At 44.0% G+C, this 15310-nt stretch overlaps 1 protein-coding gene across 8 annotated transcripts in view; it reads left to right on the top strand.

The window, feature by feature from the left end:
* The window catches only part of EXOC6 (exocyst complex component 6), a 192265-nt gene extending 179213 nt beyond the window's left edge, over positions 1–13052 (top strand). For 4 of the 8 annotated variants that reach the window (XM_045023841.1, XM_045023843.1, XM_045023847.1 and 1 more), the window contains 3 exons: positions 10207–10319; positions 11144–11155; positions 11690–13052. In XM_045023841.1, coding sequence (XP_044879776.1) covers positions 10207–10319; positions 11144–11155; positions 11690–11822 — 258 coding nt within the window. In that variant the 3' untranslated portion in view covers positions 11823–13052. The remainder of the gene's footprint in view (positions 1–10206; positions 10320–11143; positions 11156–11689) is intronic. The other 4 variants (XM_045023842.1, XM_045023845.1, XM_045023846.1 and 1 more) reach the window with 1 other exon arrangement.
* Positions 13053–15310: the final 2258 nt, after the last annotated feature.

The raw sequence follows: 15310 nt of genomic DNA, 5'->3' as shown, positions 1-15310 counted from the left end.
GGGCATGTGTTGGTTGTGTGAAGAGCATTTAGAAAATATATAGACAGGACCAAGACTCTCAGAAAATTACAGCATCTTTTCATAGGTATCATTCAAGATGCAGGGGCAGAAAAGTAGCAAGACTGCTAGTAGGAGTATGTAAAGCTGGGAACATGATACCTCCAGAGGGTAACATAGCACAGGCAACAGCTACCTTGTATGTGGGAAGAGCATGTGCCTCAGCAGAGAAAATCATCAGTCCTGATGTTCACTAAAAGTTGAACCAGGAAGGTCTCCTCCTCAGACTCACCTTTTCCATAGGCAAATCCTCCAAGAAGTGGCAAAAGTTGTGACTGACATTTTATAATATTTTTTCATTAGCTTCTGTATCTGGAGAGAGCATGGAACTTTCCCCTTGCTCCTCCTCCTTTCTCATGCACTTGTATGTGGAGTTGTTTCTGTTCCCTCCCCTTTCCATACTCCTTGTTAGCTATGTCATGGTGTGAGGGGCTGACAGATATGCTCTAGCTTGATAATAGCTTGATATTTCTCTTAACAAGGATATTTGTTCTGCTTACCTGTAAATTTCTCTTCTCGGATGTAGCTTGCCTCGCTGTCTTGGCCCACTCTTGTTTTCCATGAAGGTTACAGGAGAAAATTATGGGATAAAGTGTTTACAGCAAAACCTTTCTCATGTCACAGTATGAATATAGTTATCTTTGTATATATGACAATATTTGTCAGCCTTGTGCTAAATCTGTTCTAATAAGCGGTAGACAGATGGATCCTCAAGTGTGTGTGTCTGATGTTGGGGAGTGGAGGAGAGCTGCCAGTTACAGCTCTGCATTGCCTCCACTCTGGAGAGGGGAAGTACCCATCCAGTTTGAAGGATTGCTATACATGTTATCTTTGAGAAGATAAATGTACAGTTAACATGAACAAATTTCCCATTATACTTTTAAAAGGAAATCAGATGTTACTTCTCAAAGACCGGTGTGTGTGTGTGAATATTCAACACTAGAAATCTGACTATAGAACTGTATATTTTTAAGTACTTGTTAACTGTATTTAGCTGGTACTTCATAAACAGATGGAAAAATAACACTTCATTTCCTGCTGACATCTCTAATTACATGCATTTATTTCTCTTATTACTGTGCCTACCACTGTGGTCCGGTCACCATTAGATAGACCACCACTCTTCCAGTCATAATCACATAATGTTCCTGTAGCAACTATAGCAGCTAACTTTTTTTTTAGTGGAAAAAGTAGCATTAGGAAAATACTGAATGTAATTTTAGTTGTCTTAAATGTGTTTTGGCAGCTGGAAGCAAGGAGAGCCAGCACCAGGTGATCAGCAAATTCTTCATAGATGTGTGTCCCATAATTTAGAAAGCACTGGGTGGGATCACGTAAACCTGTATGGCAATCAACAATTTATATTTTTAGTTGATTTCCATTTTTGGCAGAATTAGCCTTTTTGTGGTTAGACTTGCCCTCAATACATTTTGTCCTGTGCCATGCTAATATTCATTACAGGATTTAAATCCCCAAGGATTACAAACCTCCTTTATTTCAATGCAATTTAGCATATTTAACATATTACATCTGCTGTATTATGAGTTATGTCAATGTCGGAAGCCAAATCCAAAAAGAGTATTACCATTACATCTTTACCTTGGTGAGGAATCTTGGTTATTGCATAACTTCACCACATGTTGAATCTTATTGTGGTTTTGCATGCACCTAATCTCTGTCACATAAAAAGATAATTTAATAGGTGTCCTACGGTGGACAAAAAATAGCTAATGTAGGAAAAAATCTTGTTCTTTTTCATCTTGCTTTTCTATTGAAGAAGCAAGAAAATTACAGATTTTTGTGACATCTACTTATATCTAGGTGTTTTTATAAATTGAAGAAAAGATCTTTTTAACCCAGTAGTTCTTCTGATTTTTAAAAAACAGTGTAGGTGTGATTCTCAATATGTTTCCATTCTATAAATAAATGGGGAGCCTTCCTGTAGTTAATTCATCACATAAATTCCCATGCTCGTTCGTGAAAGATTTCATAGGCTAATAGATAACTGTCAGCTTCATGTTTCAAAGAGTGAGTTAAAATACCAGGAAGAATGCAGTACTCATAAAATTGATATTACTGTTTTCATCTATGAGAACATAGATTATGCTCCAGACCATCCCCCATGTAAAAATGCCAAGCTGTTTTGCAAGAGAATTCATGATTGTCATGCACAGTGGAAAACCTGCACAAGGAAGTAAAAGTTGAATGAGAATCTATGGGTATGGCTACACTGGCGAGTTGCAGCGCTGGAAAGCCTCCACCAACGCTGCAATTAGTAAGTGGCCACACCTGCAGGGCACTTCCAGCGCTGCAACTCCCTGGCTGCAGCGCTGGCCGTACACCTCACTCGGCATGGGGAATAAGGATTCCAGCACTGGTACTGCAGCGCTGGTCATCAAGTGTGGCCACACACCAGCACTGTGATTGGCCTCCAGGGTATAAGGATGTATCCCAGAATGCTTTTATAAATTACTCTCTTTGTTTTGTTATGCAGCCTCTCTTTGTTTTGTTGTGAACTCCGAGCTCCGTATCTCCGTTGATCCTGGAGCTGTTTATCTACAAACACAGCTCCTGTTTGCTGTGATCAATCTGTGAACAATCAAATGAGATAATGAGGCAGGCAGGGAGTGAGTGTTTGCTTGACAGAAACAGCAGGAGCAGAGGGGAGAAAGGGAGCAGAGGGGAGAAAGGGAGTCGTGTTGGCTGCAGGCTGTTTGCAGTTAAGAGTTAAGGGTAAGGGATCGGGAACATGTTCTGATTTTTCAAGTCAGGAAGCTAACACACAGTGTTGGCTCCAAAAATCCACTCTCTCTCTCTCTCCCCCCGCTCCCTGTCACACTACGCCCCCCCCCCCTCTTTTGAAAAGCACCATTGCTGCCACTTGAATGCTGGGATAGCTGCCCATAATGCATCACTCCCAACAGCGCTGCAAATGCTGCAAATGTGGCCACACACCAGCGCTGGTAGCTGTGAGTGTGGCCACACACCAGCGCTGGCCCTGCACAGCTGGACGACCAGCGCTGCAACTCCCAGCGCTGCAGATTTGTAAGTGTAGCCATACCCTATGTCTGGTACCTCTGCAGAGTTCCCATATACACCTGGCCATACGACTGAAGGAAATTTAAGAGCTGGGTAAGGGTTGATAATGAAGATACTTCCCTTGCATCTGATGCTCCTGGAATCAGCTCTCTGTCCCTGCTAGTGTGTTGGCTGCTTGCCAGCCCTCCCCACTAGCAAATTGCCTGCATTGACAGTACATTTGCGAAGCACCAAATCAGATGCAGGTGACATGAATGGCCAGGACATGGATCCGAAGAATCGCAGACCAGGCAGCTCTTGCCCCCCCACGCTGTACAGTACATGCTCTCAAAGCCCATTGCATATAGCAGTATGTCACAACAATACATGCAGCTGTGAGTGGGACAAAATGCACAAGTATAGAATTGTACACAACAGCAGTCCAGCCTTCAGCAACTGCTGTCGTTATGTCCCATTTACTCCAGCAGCAATGCATAATTGTCACACTGGAGCCCCTGAACCTATGTACAGAAGCAGGAGGGGAGTTATGATCGGATGGCATGTGTCATTTGATTGCAGGTCCTTCATGGTTCTCTGCCACAGTGTAGTGGCAGCTGCCCTAGCTCAATAAACGTGCCAGGATGAGTCTGGCTGCTGTGTAATCATTTGACCATGTTGGGGCCATGGGGAAACTGTACTAGCACCTGACTCTCCCTTTGCTGATACTCCAGTTTCTATCTGTCTTAGGTACTTACCTGGCACCCATAGAAGTACCATACTCTCTGGGCACTTCACAGTCTGTAATGTATTTATCCTTATAAAGAAGGACTAAGTGACTTGCCCAGGGTCACAGACGAAGTCACTGCTGGAGTGGGGACTTAAAGCCAGGCCTCCCAAATTCTACACTCGCACCCTAACCGCTGGACCATCCCAGTTGTTTCCTCTCTGTACCGTGAAACAGGTTTGGAGTGCATAGGGTGTGCCTAAGGCACTGAAGAAGGTAGTGCATTGCTCCACATTGAAAGTAAGACCTTTGGGTGGGGAAAATATTGTGTATACAGCCTGTTTTTAGGAATATGAGCATGTATCCCTGCTTAATTGAGCCCTAATCTTCCAACAGGGCCTTCACTATCACTAAGACATGAGTGCCTGGAAGCAATCAGCAGCTAGACCACGAGAAGTTGGCTCTAGAAAAGACAGAGATGATGGTAGCAGGAAAGGGGAAGCACTTTTAACTTTAACCTTCTAACCTCATCAGTGACCAAGGGCTTTAGACTACAAATTGTTACAGTGATGCAAAGCCTCAGGGTCATTCTGAACTCATCATGAATCCACGTTCTACAGATTACAACAATGATAAGGAATGCTACCTTCTATCTGTGACTGGCCAGGAGATTGAGCCATTTTCTCTCAAATGGACCTAGCCACAGATTAGATTATAGTAGCTCAGTTTTTCTGTAGGTAAACACAACCACTCAGAGAAGGCTGAAGTTGGTCTCTTAAGAAACGCCTCGACTGTGATGCCCATGGTAAACTTCCTAGTGATAAAGGTATGCAGGTGAGATAGTGTTTTATTAATATATCTTGTTTGCTTTTTTTATTAAGAAAGCAAAGCCTCCAGATTGTAGTGTTGGTTAATAGTTGTTCCTATTGCTGTTATCCTTGTTCTTCCACTCACCACCTTGGTTCTCCATCTACTTGTGGCATCTCGTCCCCCTTTGGACTGTAAACTCTTTGGTGTACACACTGCCTTTTATTGTGTGCTTTTACAGCATTCAGCACAGTGGGACTCCAATACAGATTCGGGCCTCTGGGCACTACTGTAATAAAAATAAGTAAAAAATAAACATGCAGCAGCAAGCCTAGCATGCATCAAAGGTTGGTCTGAACATAATCTGTGCTTCACAAACTCCAATGATTACCAATCTGCCTCAGAACAGAAGTCAAAGTCCTAGTTCTATCTACAAAACTCCTAAAGTACTAGGATCTAGCTACTTCAGAAACTCACCCTATCTGACTTTCCAAAGCAGTTAGGGTGAGATCCACACAGGTACTTCTGTACCTAACCCCCAGATTTAGGCACTTTAATATGTAGTTTAGGTGTTGAGCTCCAAGTTTTGACTCCGCTGCAATCCACAAAAGTCTCACTGTAGGCACTTAAACTCACTCAGCACTAAGTTTTCAGAGTACAGGTTCCCTAGCCACCTAGGTTTCTGCCTCTGGGCATGTACAATGCTGTCCCCTCTAGGCATCTAGATACCAGTCTTCTGCCTAAGACCCAGAGCAATTCACAAACCAGGGAAAGAGAGGTGTTTGGACACATAATTCAGGTGTGGGGCCTAATCTGCTAGGCAGCCTCTGAGCATGCCTACTACAGGTCCTATTCAAAACTTGAGGAGGATGGAGAGGCACCGCCATGACTGTTCTGTGTGAAGTGCCTAATTTGGTCCCACAAGAAACTCCATAGGTGCCTAAGCACTTGACTGCAGGCAGCAGATTCTTGTTCATGGATCACTAAGCAGAAGAAGGCACTTCCCTGCAACCTGAATTTAGGCACCTACCTGCATGAGAGGGGTGGGGCTTAGCACACACTCCTCTCCTCATCCTCATCCTTTGGCTAGTTTAGGTAGCTCCCCACCTAGTGTGCTGTCTTATGCGGATCTCATTCGCAGGCACCTATCTTTTCCCATGCATTGCACATGCACAGATATTCCACTGCCTTGTGGAGGATCCCCAAAAGAATGCATTGCTTAACTAAAGAATAATAAGGTGCCACAAGACTCTTTGCTGCTTTTACAGATCCAGACTAACACGGCTACCCCTCTGATACTACAGAATAATGTTACAGTGCAACTTAAATAATTAGCTTTTGAGCTAAACTGAGTGAGTATTTGCTCAAATTGGCATTTGACCCTGAGCAGGAGTAACATGTTCTTTAGCTATATCCAGATATGTAACCAATAGGAAATGAAATAGTATCCTCTGTTTTTACACATCTTTCACTTAAATGAGATAGTCAAACATAAAATCTAACACTCATGGACATCATTGGGGCTTGTAATGCTCCCTAGAGAAGTTTGAGATGACAGATCAATAAGTATATCACAAATCCATTATACATCTATGGGGAAGTATAACAAATGTTAATATTATAGTATTAATTCAAGCATAATTGAGTAGATATTACTAATTTAAGTAATATGTGTTCCTTATTTTATTTAACTGAATATAATGTAATACAAGTTAACTGAGTTTTTTTAAAAATAAAATGTAAAAGCCATTATTTCACCTTTTGTATTTAATGCATAATGATTATTAATATATTAGTTATTAATTCATTAATATAGCAAGACTTTAAAGGAGGACTTGGGTTCCCGAATTTATTTGTATCTTGTTACTCTTCAGGGCAGGGCCTGTGTTTGCAGGGAACCCACTCTAATGATCCCTGATATTGATTGGGGGCTTTGGGCATTTTTATAATACAAATAGCTAATAATATTGCTAGTAGCTTGCCACAGTTACATAGTCTCCTTAAACCATCTTGGCCACACCCTATCTGGCTACCTTTTAGAAAAATCTGAAAATAACCATGATTTAATCTTGTCCAGACTAATTATCCTAAGGAAACCCGTAATTTAAATAGGATTGAATGATCTGGAGTGAATTTCTGAGTAAACAGCTGCCAGAATTGTCACAGCAGTCCTTTATTTAGATAATGTTACACTCAAAATAGATGGGGAAGCCCTTTGTTGGAGGGAATTGGATCCCAGATGGTGTCTTTTAGAGAGTTATAGAGGAAATTTTAGTCTGGAGTATACTAAAATAAGGTATAGTAAATGAATGAGAAATTGTATTATTCAGCATTTTCTTAACTCTCCTCTAGTCTTCCCTTGCGCCTTCATGATTTGATTTTCAAAACCCGACATCATGTCAAAATACAGTCTGATGGAGTTTAATTATCCCATTACTTTACTTCAGTCATCTGACTTTGACTGGTAGATATTTCTTGCTGGAAATAGTATGAGAAATCGCTTATGGTGGATTATTTTTCCATTTGGGGGATATGTTTTAATACTGTAACACTCCCAGACCAGTGATTGAGTGCTTTTTTGCTATAAATGGAAAGCCGACAGTAAAAGAAAGTTAGAATGAGAAAAGAGAATTGGGAGTTTGTTCCCCAACAGTTGTCCGGAAAAGATTTTAAACTTTTGTTATTGTTTGTTTATTTAACCAAACCTATTTTCAGGGAGTTGGTTTGAGGCGTTGCCTATAGTGAGGATTTGAGCCAGGGTGTGCTGAACTGGTTCAGAGCCTGGCTGTGCATCAGTGTAGCTGACCCCTGCTTCAAACCAGAACATTTTCTCAAAACTGTTCTCAAGGAAAGATTGGATGACAGAACGGCTTAAAACAAGCAGCCTAAGTGGACTGATGCTGTAGATGTGGAAGGTGGAAGTTGGATTCATATTCGCTGACCCTTTGCTAGAACTAGTGAGCACTGGACTAGGCTCATAGAAAACATTGGGGGGGGGGGAATATAGTATTTTAAATACCACACAAACTGCAGTTGTTGATTCTACTTGATAAGCCCCTTTTCAGAGAGTTTTCGAAAGTGTTTTATTTCCTGTGCGTATCTGCTGCCAGGGAACTTTTGTCAGGGCATTGTTGGGACCAGTATTTAATCATTGATACCCAGGTATGGGCGATGTGCCACAAATGAACTTTGTCTTAAAGCTGCGGGGTGACGGATCAAAACCGGGTGCCATTTGAGAGACATTTTACGGGGGGAAATAGCCAAGAATGATGTAGTAAGTGTGGGGGTCAGGGCAGCGCAGAGTCGTGTTCATTATGGGTTTTGTAATTATGGTTTGAATCTTGGTTTTCACTTTAACGCAGAGGGTTCAATTCTACTCACTAATGGACTCCGGGCAGGTTTTTCACGTGTCAGGAACTGGCAAACGAGCTGTCCGTATCCCTCAGACGGTGTGTTTGCGTGGTAGATTTAGTGGCATTTTACTGTTCCGTTTAAAAGAATAAAATATTCGATAGAGTAAATCAAACCTCGGGGGCTTTAATACGGGACTGGGAAGTGCTTGCAGCAGCAAATCAGTTCCGAGGAACCGACTTTCTGCTACTCAGGGAATGAATCGCAGATTCGCAGCTTCAATTTCGGCTGCTCTTTAGTCAAGAAAGTCACGGGACCTGCTGATTTCTGTACGGCTGCATTAGCCTCCAGAGAAGCGTGGCCCGCTCCGCGTGATTGTAGTCGCTGTTCATTCGCAAAGGGGGGACATGACTGCCTGGCCCAGCCCGCCCGTTGCAAAAGCCTGGGCTCCAGAGACCAAACCCCTCAGCAGAATTCAAATTACAGGGGCTCGCCCCTGGCTTATGGAGGCGCCCAGAGCTCCCCCTGAGACACAAGCAATGCAGGATTGGGACCAGATAGGAAAGCAGACGCACGTCGCTAGGCTGGTCCTTTCCTTGGGGTATCAGTGTGTCCTGCGAACCAGCAAATTCAGTGGCTTACCACTGTTGGATGCATCACTGGGCAGATCTAACTGCTTACTTTCCAGCGGCCGTTTTCAGTGCGCTCTGCTTGCAGCGCTCCATTTGTTAAGATGCTTTTTTTCTCTGGAGCAGCGTACATGGTGCCCGCTCTGCCTTTGCGAAGATGCCCCGTTTGTATTGAGCAAGCCCGCTCGCTGGCTCCTGAGCCTGCGGTCTCTACTCAGGCAAAACTCCCACTGACGTCAATGGGAGGTTTGCCTGAATGAGGCCTGTAAAATCGTCCTCCCGGGAGGTTTTTTCTTTTGTTTCCGAGTTGGACTCTTCAGGTAGCGATGGGGAAAAGTTTAGCGGGCATCGAAAATGAGTGTTTGCTCCATTTGTATCTCACTCAAGCAGGGCAGTAACTATTGACTGTGATTGCTAGCAAAACCAGGGGCATGCTTGTAGGAACTGCCCCAAACGAGGCAATGCCTCCTTTGCTCTGGAGGGAGTCCTGGGGAACTTTCCGTTTAACATCGCAGAGTAGCGGGCAGGATTATCCCATTTCCCATCATTATAGCCAAATAGGCAATTACAGATCGACTCACGCTAATGACTAGTGGGAGTGCTCTTTTGCCCTCTCTGTTGTTTAAAGAAGCAAAAACAAAACAAAAAAGCAACAACAGCTCCTCGCTTACAAGGTAAATTAAAACGCCAAGGTGCAGAAATAGGAAGCCGAACTGAAGGCAGTAAAGCATTTAGCTGTTTGAAACAATAAAAACGTGGATAGGAAGTAGGTTTTAACTGGCTTAAAGGGGATTATGGTTTTAAAGTTGGATAAAGGGGTTGCTGCTTTAGTTTAGCTATCACATTAGCTTTTAAAAGATTACTTTTATATTTGACAACAGCTCTGGCGGGAGATGGTAAAGCAAATACTCGATTTTAAAATGCTACCAAACACAGGGCCTGTTTTTCTTCAATTTGTTTTATATTTGTTTGGACTAAAAGAGCTCCCAAGGCTAACAAGCAGAATCTTGAACCCGCCCTTTTCCAATCCCGGGGAGGATCAGTCACCATGGAGAATCCAGCGGGGGTTGTTTAATGCACTTAATTAAGATTATCTGAACCTCTGGTTTAAATTACTGTGGAAAAAAATAGAGTTGCAAACTCTCTTTCAAAGGTAGAATGTTCTGGTAGGCTAGCAACATGGGAAGCTTAAAACATTAACGTTTTCCTGCTAGCTTGGTGTACCTCCAGCAGCCCATGAAAATATAAAGTAGAGACCCAAGCACGGGAATGAAACGAAAAATGCTGTAGGAAAAGAAGGGAGATGGTTAAACAATTAAGGTGTTTGCTGCCTAATCCTTCGCTTTGAATTATTTATTTGTGGTGAAGAATGTTAAGTGACTTGTGCAGAACGATTCCGTGTAAAGTCCCGGTGCTGTGGGAACCGCTTTGCAAACACCACTGGAGCGATCATATTGTTTCCTGGTGGGGATGTAGGACTGTTTTAGGGCGCCACTTGTCTGAGCAATCGCTAGTACTTCGGGGATGTTAAAACGTATCATTCTCCCCTCTACACCAAGGGAACAGAGACAAACATCGGTCTGAATCTTAACCGTTTGTCTTTCTGTCTTCTTCATGTAGCTTCTGGACCTGTTTATGGTGTGGGACTGGTCAACCTACCTAGCTGATTATGGTCAACCTACTTCTAAGTACTTACGAGTGAATCCAAGCACAGCCCTTACCCTCCTGGAGAAGTGAGTATGTAGCGCCAACACGTTGGGGGGGGGAGGTTCTCTTGAAAATAAGACTGTTCATGCGAACAAGAGAAATAGCAGAATGCGGCTGGTTCCAGCAGCCGGCGTCCCTGTTGCTGGTCTTCTCCCAACAGCTCTTGCTACCTCGGTTTTAACGACAAGTAGAACTTAAATGCTTCTGCCCTTTCTCCTTTGCTTTAAGGTTAGCAGCGTAGTCTGTACCATAAAGTTACGGATCACGTTAACAGGAACAGCAAAGCGCCAGCCTCTTTTGCGTTGTCAGGCTCATTTTATAAAGCTGAATCTAGAAATGTGCGTTTCAATTTGTTCTTTGTCCCAGTTTTAAACAGAGATGTAAATGCCAGCTGTTACTGTACGTTATAAATCAGTGACACTGACTGTGTCGCGATCTTCCCAGGTTTGCTGTGCCCAAGAGAAAATTAAGGTATCTCGGTTCGGAAATCAAACCAAAAACAAGACTGAACACACTAGTTACTCCCAAAATGCGTTCAAAGCTCACAGTCTCACTCAAAGTTTTCTGATGCCTTGTAGTTCAATATAGTAATATCCTGGGACCTAGTTTCCACTTTGTAAAATGAAGCATTTAAAACTCTGGGTGTTAAATCTGTGTTCTGCACATTCTCATATTCGAATCTACAGTAGCTAATTAGATGTGAGAAACAGTCTGAAAGGGGAGCATATATATGTTTTAGCTAAAAACAACTTGTCAATCTCCTGCATATAACTGAATCATAAATATATTCTGATTTAAATGTGTTATCTGATTTTGTTTCCTTTCCCCGCAATGAATGTATGTTTTGCAGAGTGCACAGAGGGTATGTATTTCCCTATCATGTTATACATATACAATTGTTTTTTATTTAGACATTAGTTTCCTATATTTCGTTTTTAAATCGCCACTATATTTCATTTTCAAGTTTGGGTAGTAGTAATAAAGCCTTCGGATAATTTATCAATGAATGGCACACCATTTCATTGCGAATGAACTCAAAAATGGAACCAGATGGAGAAGGATCTAAACAACCTTCAATTTTGTTCATTTGCAAATGTAATTTTCAGTGTTATGTTTCCTGTTTATGTAATGTTTCGCTTAATGGTTTTAAACGGATTTTAAGTAGTATTTGTAAAGACTGGGTCTGTATGCCTGGGATTTAATTTAAAAATACAACTAGGCGAAACACAGCTAAGAGAGACCCCAAAAGAGGTTTGTGTAACCTTTAACTCTTGTTAACACAAAGTCAACACATTTAAAAGAGAAAAAGTAGCGCTGAATTTATTTTAGCCAGTCCGATTTTCTCTAGCTAGGGACATTTCTAATATGCCTGTGTCATCCACTTTTTTTCTTGCAGAATGAAAGACACTAGCAAAAAGAACAATATTTTTGCTCAGTTCAGGAAGAATGATCGGGACAAGCAGAAGCTAATAGAGACCGTAGTAAAGCAACTTAGAAGTTTAGTGAACGGTATGTCCCAGCACACATAGACCTGTTCGCTCGATTGCATCTCATCGTGCCGAGATGTATTTTCTGGCCACCATTTCTACATAGCAGGCAGGGATGGTGATTAGGACTCTTGTTTGGTTGAATAAAAGAAAAATGCGCTAGAGGTGGCTTATATACGGAGACAGCAGGAAATAATACTTTGTATGTATTTTTAACGAATTGAATACTATTTTATATATTGTGAACAAACGGTGAAAAATGGGACTGTAAAATAAAAAGCAGGTCACTCACCCTGTACATGAAATAGCTGAACTGTAAATGCATTATTTAGAAGTGGGTAGCTGTTACATACAGATTTTTGCTCCAGTTAGAAATTGCTGGAAAAAAGTTTTGCTATAATCCTTTAATTGCCGTTTTCCGAATAAATCCTAATTTAATATTTTTAAACGTTGAAATACATGCGTTTCAGGTGTTGCCTGATCGTTTTCTTTTTATTAATGGTATATTAGCCTTAACAGTGATTGGGACATCATTTTGTATGCCAAATTTTATAGTCTGGGGGTACGAAAAAAATCTTCTGATTTTTTTGTACACTTTAAAGCTACCTGAAAACCAGACTTGATATATATTCAGTGTTAGGGCTTATAGCTTTGTTCTTCAGAAGTGGGTTAATCTTCAGTTTATGAATGTAAATAACCATTTGAATTCTCTGCAATGTGCTTTGGTTTCTGTTCCTCAGGGGTAACCTTTATAACTGTACTTTTGTAGATGATTCCCGGCCCCCTATTTCCCCCTCCAGACTAAAGTAAGGGATAAAAGATTTACGATATCTGATCTCATACCAAGTCCCTGTGTGTCAATATGTCTGTTTATACAAATAGAGCCATCCCCATCATTAGAATTCCCTCCTACGACCAATATCTATGCCCTGTAGTATCCTGGCTATTTTAAACATAACGAGAATGTATAATAAATACAAACCAAACCATCTGTGGGACATGTAAAAAGAATGTACATTTCGCTGTATTTTTAAGTTATTGACGGTCTAAATACAGTAATATAAATCTTACCCTTATTTTTGAATTTTATGTATTAAAATGCATCTCAGACTTAAATTTCATGTCGGACTGTACAGCGGAGTTAATTTCCCTTGTTTTCTATCTTTCGATGATTTACTCTCCTTTTTCCTTTGTAAGCTGAGACTGGAAAGGTTCCTGTGTACCTCCCTTCACCTCCGTGATGGAAATATTAAACATGTTCAGCAAACTCTCCATACGGTGTCATTGTCCACATCCGTGTGTGTTTGTGTGTCCCGGGAAGCTTGTGCCCGAGTATCTGCCCCATGCTTCAGCAAAGCAGCAGCAAGAATTTCTGTTAGACCTTGGTGTGAAATTGGAGCTGAAATTCCCAGTCGGGCTCAGCGTGGCCTAGAGATCTCGCTCCCCTCTGAGCAGCAGAGTCGGGGAAGGGCAGAGGCTCTCCTCCTGCTGGGTCAGTTCTCCTCCTAAAACCATTGGTAGATGTTTTCCAAGGAAGAATGGCGCAGTAATGACCAAAGAACGGGGCAGCACGAAGGGATTAGCTTTGGGAAGCGGGACCCGATGCGCTGTCGCTTCGGCTTTGCAGTGCAGCCTCTCCCGTGTCTTCCTTCCTTTCTGGGGTCCTCTCCAGGCGCGAGTGGCTGCTCTGGAAGGGGTTTGAGCCCAGGCGCCCCTTGAGAAGCGACCAGGGCTGGGAGGCTCCCTCGCTCTTCCTGCGCTCCCCACTTGGACTGAGGGGCTTTACAAAAGGGCAGCTTTCCCCAGCGGACCCGCAAATGATTAACTCGGAGCGAGCCTGCTCTGCCCTTACAAAAATCCATGTGGAGGGGTGGGTGGAATTTCAGCCTGAAAGTGCCCGCGAGGAAAGGGAGCGGTTCAGGGGACCGGCTGGCAGGCGGGGTGCGAAGAGCTGGGGGGGGGGGGGGGAAAAGAATTTATAGCCTTGGGATCATTCAAATGTCGCACGTTAAAGGGGACTACAGACGTTTGGAACCAGAGTTAGGCTCTGGGGAGTTGCTGACCCCGCTCGGGCTCTGCTGGGTTTGTCTGGGGGCTGCGCGTTGCTTTGAAAATAGAGGATGGGAGTGTGAATTGAGAAATGCCCGGCTACCCGAATTGCCCTGTAAACAGGGTGTTTTCCACAGCCACCAGAACGGGTTTGTGTTGCGCCTTCCTGTACCTCGCGTTAGATACCGGCCCCTGTGCCGCTGTAGCTCTTTGTAAACGCGGACCTGCCCTGTCGGAGTTGCGGACCTAGCCTGACCGGCGTCATTTCCCCACAGAACCCCCTTCTCCTACATAGTAAGGCTCTGCGAACCGCCCAGAGCCTCTTTACTCCTGGGTCACGGGGGCCATACATGGAGTGAGCTGGGCTTGCTAGCTGTACCTCCAGCAAACAGGGTTAATCCGGCCTGGAGCAAAGGAAAGCGGAGACAATTCTCCAGAGGGGCCTCTAGATTTCAGGGAAGGGAGCGCCACTGAACCTTGGCATCTAAACAAACAACAGGTGTCTCCTGTATGCTGCCGCGCCACAGGATGCAACTGGAGCTGTGTTAGCAAGCGGAGATGGGGTGCCGCGAGAAAAGGCTGCACCAAGCTCCCAGAGGCCAGAGTCTTGGGAAGTACATGTGCTGTGCATACGTTGTATAAAGGTGCTGCCCTGACCTACGGAGGGAGAGCTTTCCTTTGGACCAGCAGGGTAAGAATAACTAGAACCCAGAGCCATTTGTTCCCATTGACGCCAACAGGACAACTCGGATTGACTTCAGATGGGAGCAGGAGCCGACCCCGCATTGAGCCAACAAGGCTTTCCAGGGGAGACAGTTCCGGGAAAGCCCAAGCTGTCCTGCTGCGCAGCGATTTGCTTTGCGGTAATACCGCTCCTGAGAAGGACCTAGCGGAGAAACTGGCTCGGATCCGAGGCCCTGGCCCGGGATTAGCCCGATCCCATACTTCTCACGCAGGCAGAACTCTCAGTGACATCAGGGAGAGCTTTGCCTACGTGCGGAATATGGCAAGAGCGTGTCGTACCCAGCCGGCCGCTAAAATGCCTGCGGCAGCTTTTAGTGCGGGAACGTGTTGGTTCGGATTTAGCTCGTTACCCGGCGCTGTGTTTTCTGCACAAGGCATTAGGCTACCTGCTCTTAATGTTCCTTCCGTGGCAGTGTAGCTGCACCGTAATGACTTGCTGAGCCGTGAGTCACATAGGAAGCTCCAGGGACTGGCAGCTGCAAGCCCGGAACCCAAGCGGTTGTCTACCTGCCCTTCACTGGGAACCCTTTCCCCGGCTCGTGCCAACATACACCGGGACCCGGCTCGTAGCGTCCCATTGGCAGAACTCCCGCGTGTCTGCCGCTTCCTCCCCGGGTGTGGTCGTGCCCTGCTCGGGCTGAGCGGCAGCGGGGCTGGCAGGCAGTGTGCAAGCCTCAAGCATCCGTCTGCCAGCGCTGCTTGCTAGTGTAAAACACCTCCCGCCTCGCACACGGGGG

This window comes from Mauremys mutica, chromosome 7, assembly GCF_020497125.1.
Source record: "Mauremys mutica isolate MM-2020 ecotype Southern chromosome 7, ASM2049712v1, whole genome shotgun sequence".
Classification (NCBI taxonomy): domain Eukaryota; kingdom Metazoa; phylum Chordata; order Testudines; family Geoemydidae; genus Mauremys; species Mauremys mutica.
The sequence above is the reverse complement of the archived record's forward strand: the minus strand, read 5'-3'. Positions and strand labels throughout refer to the sequence as shown.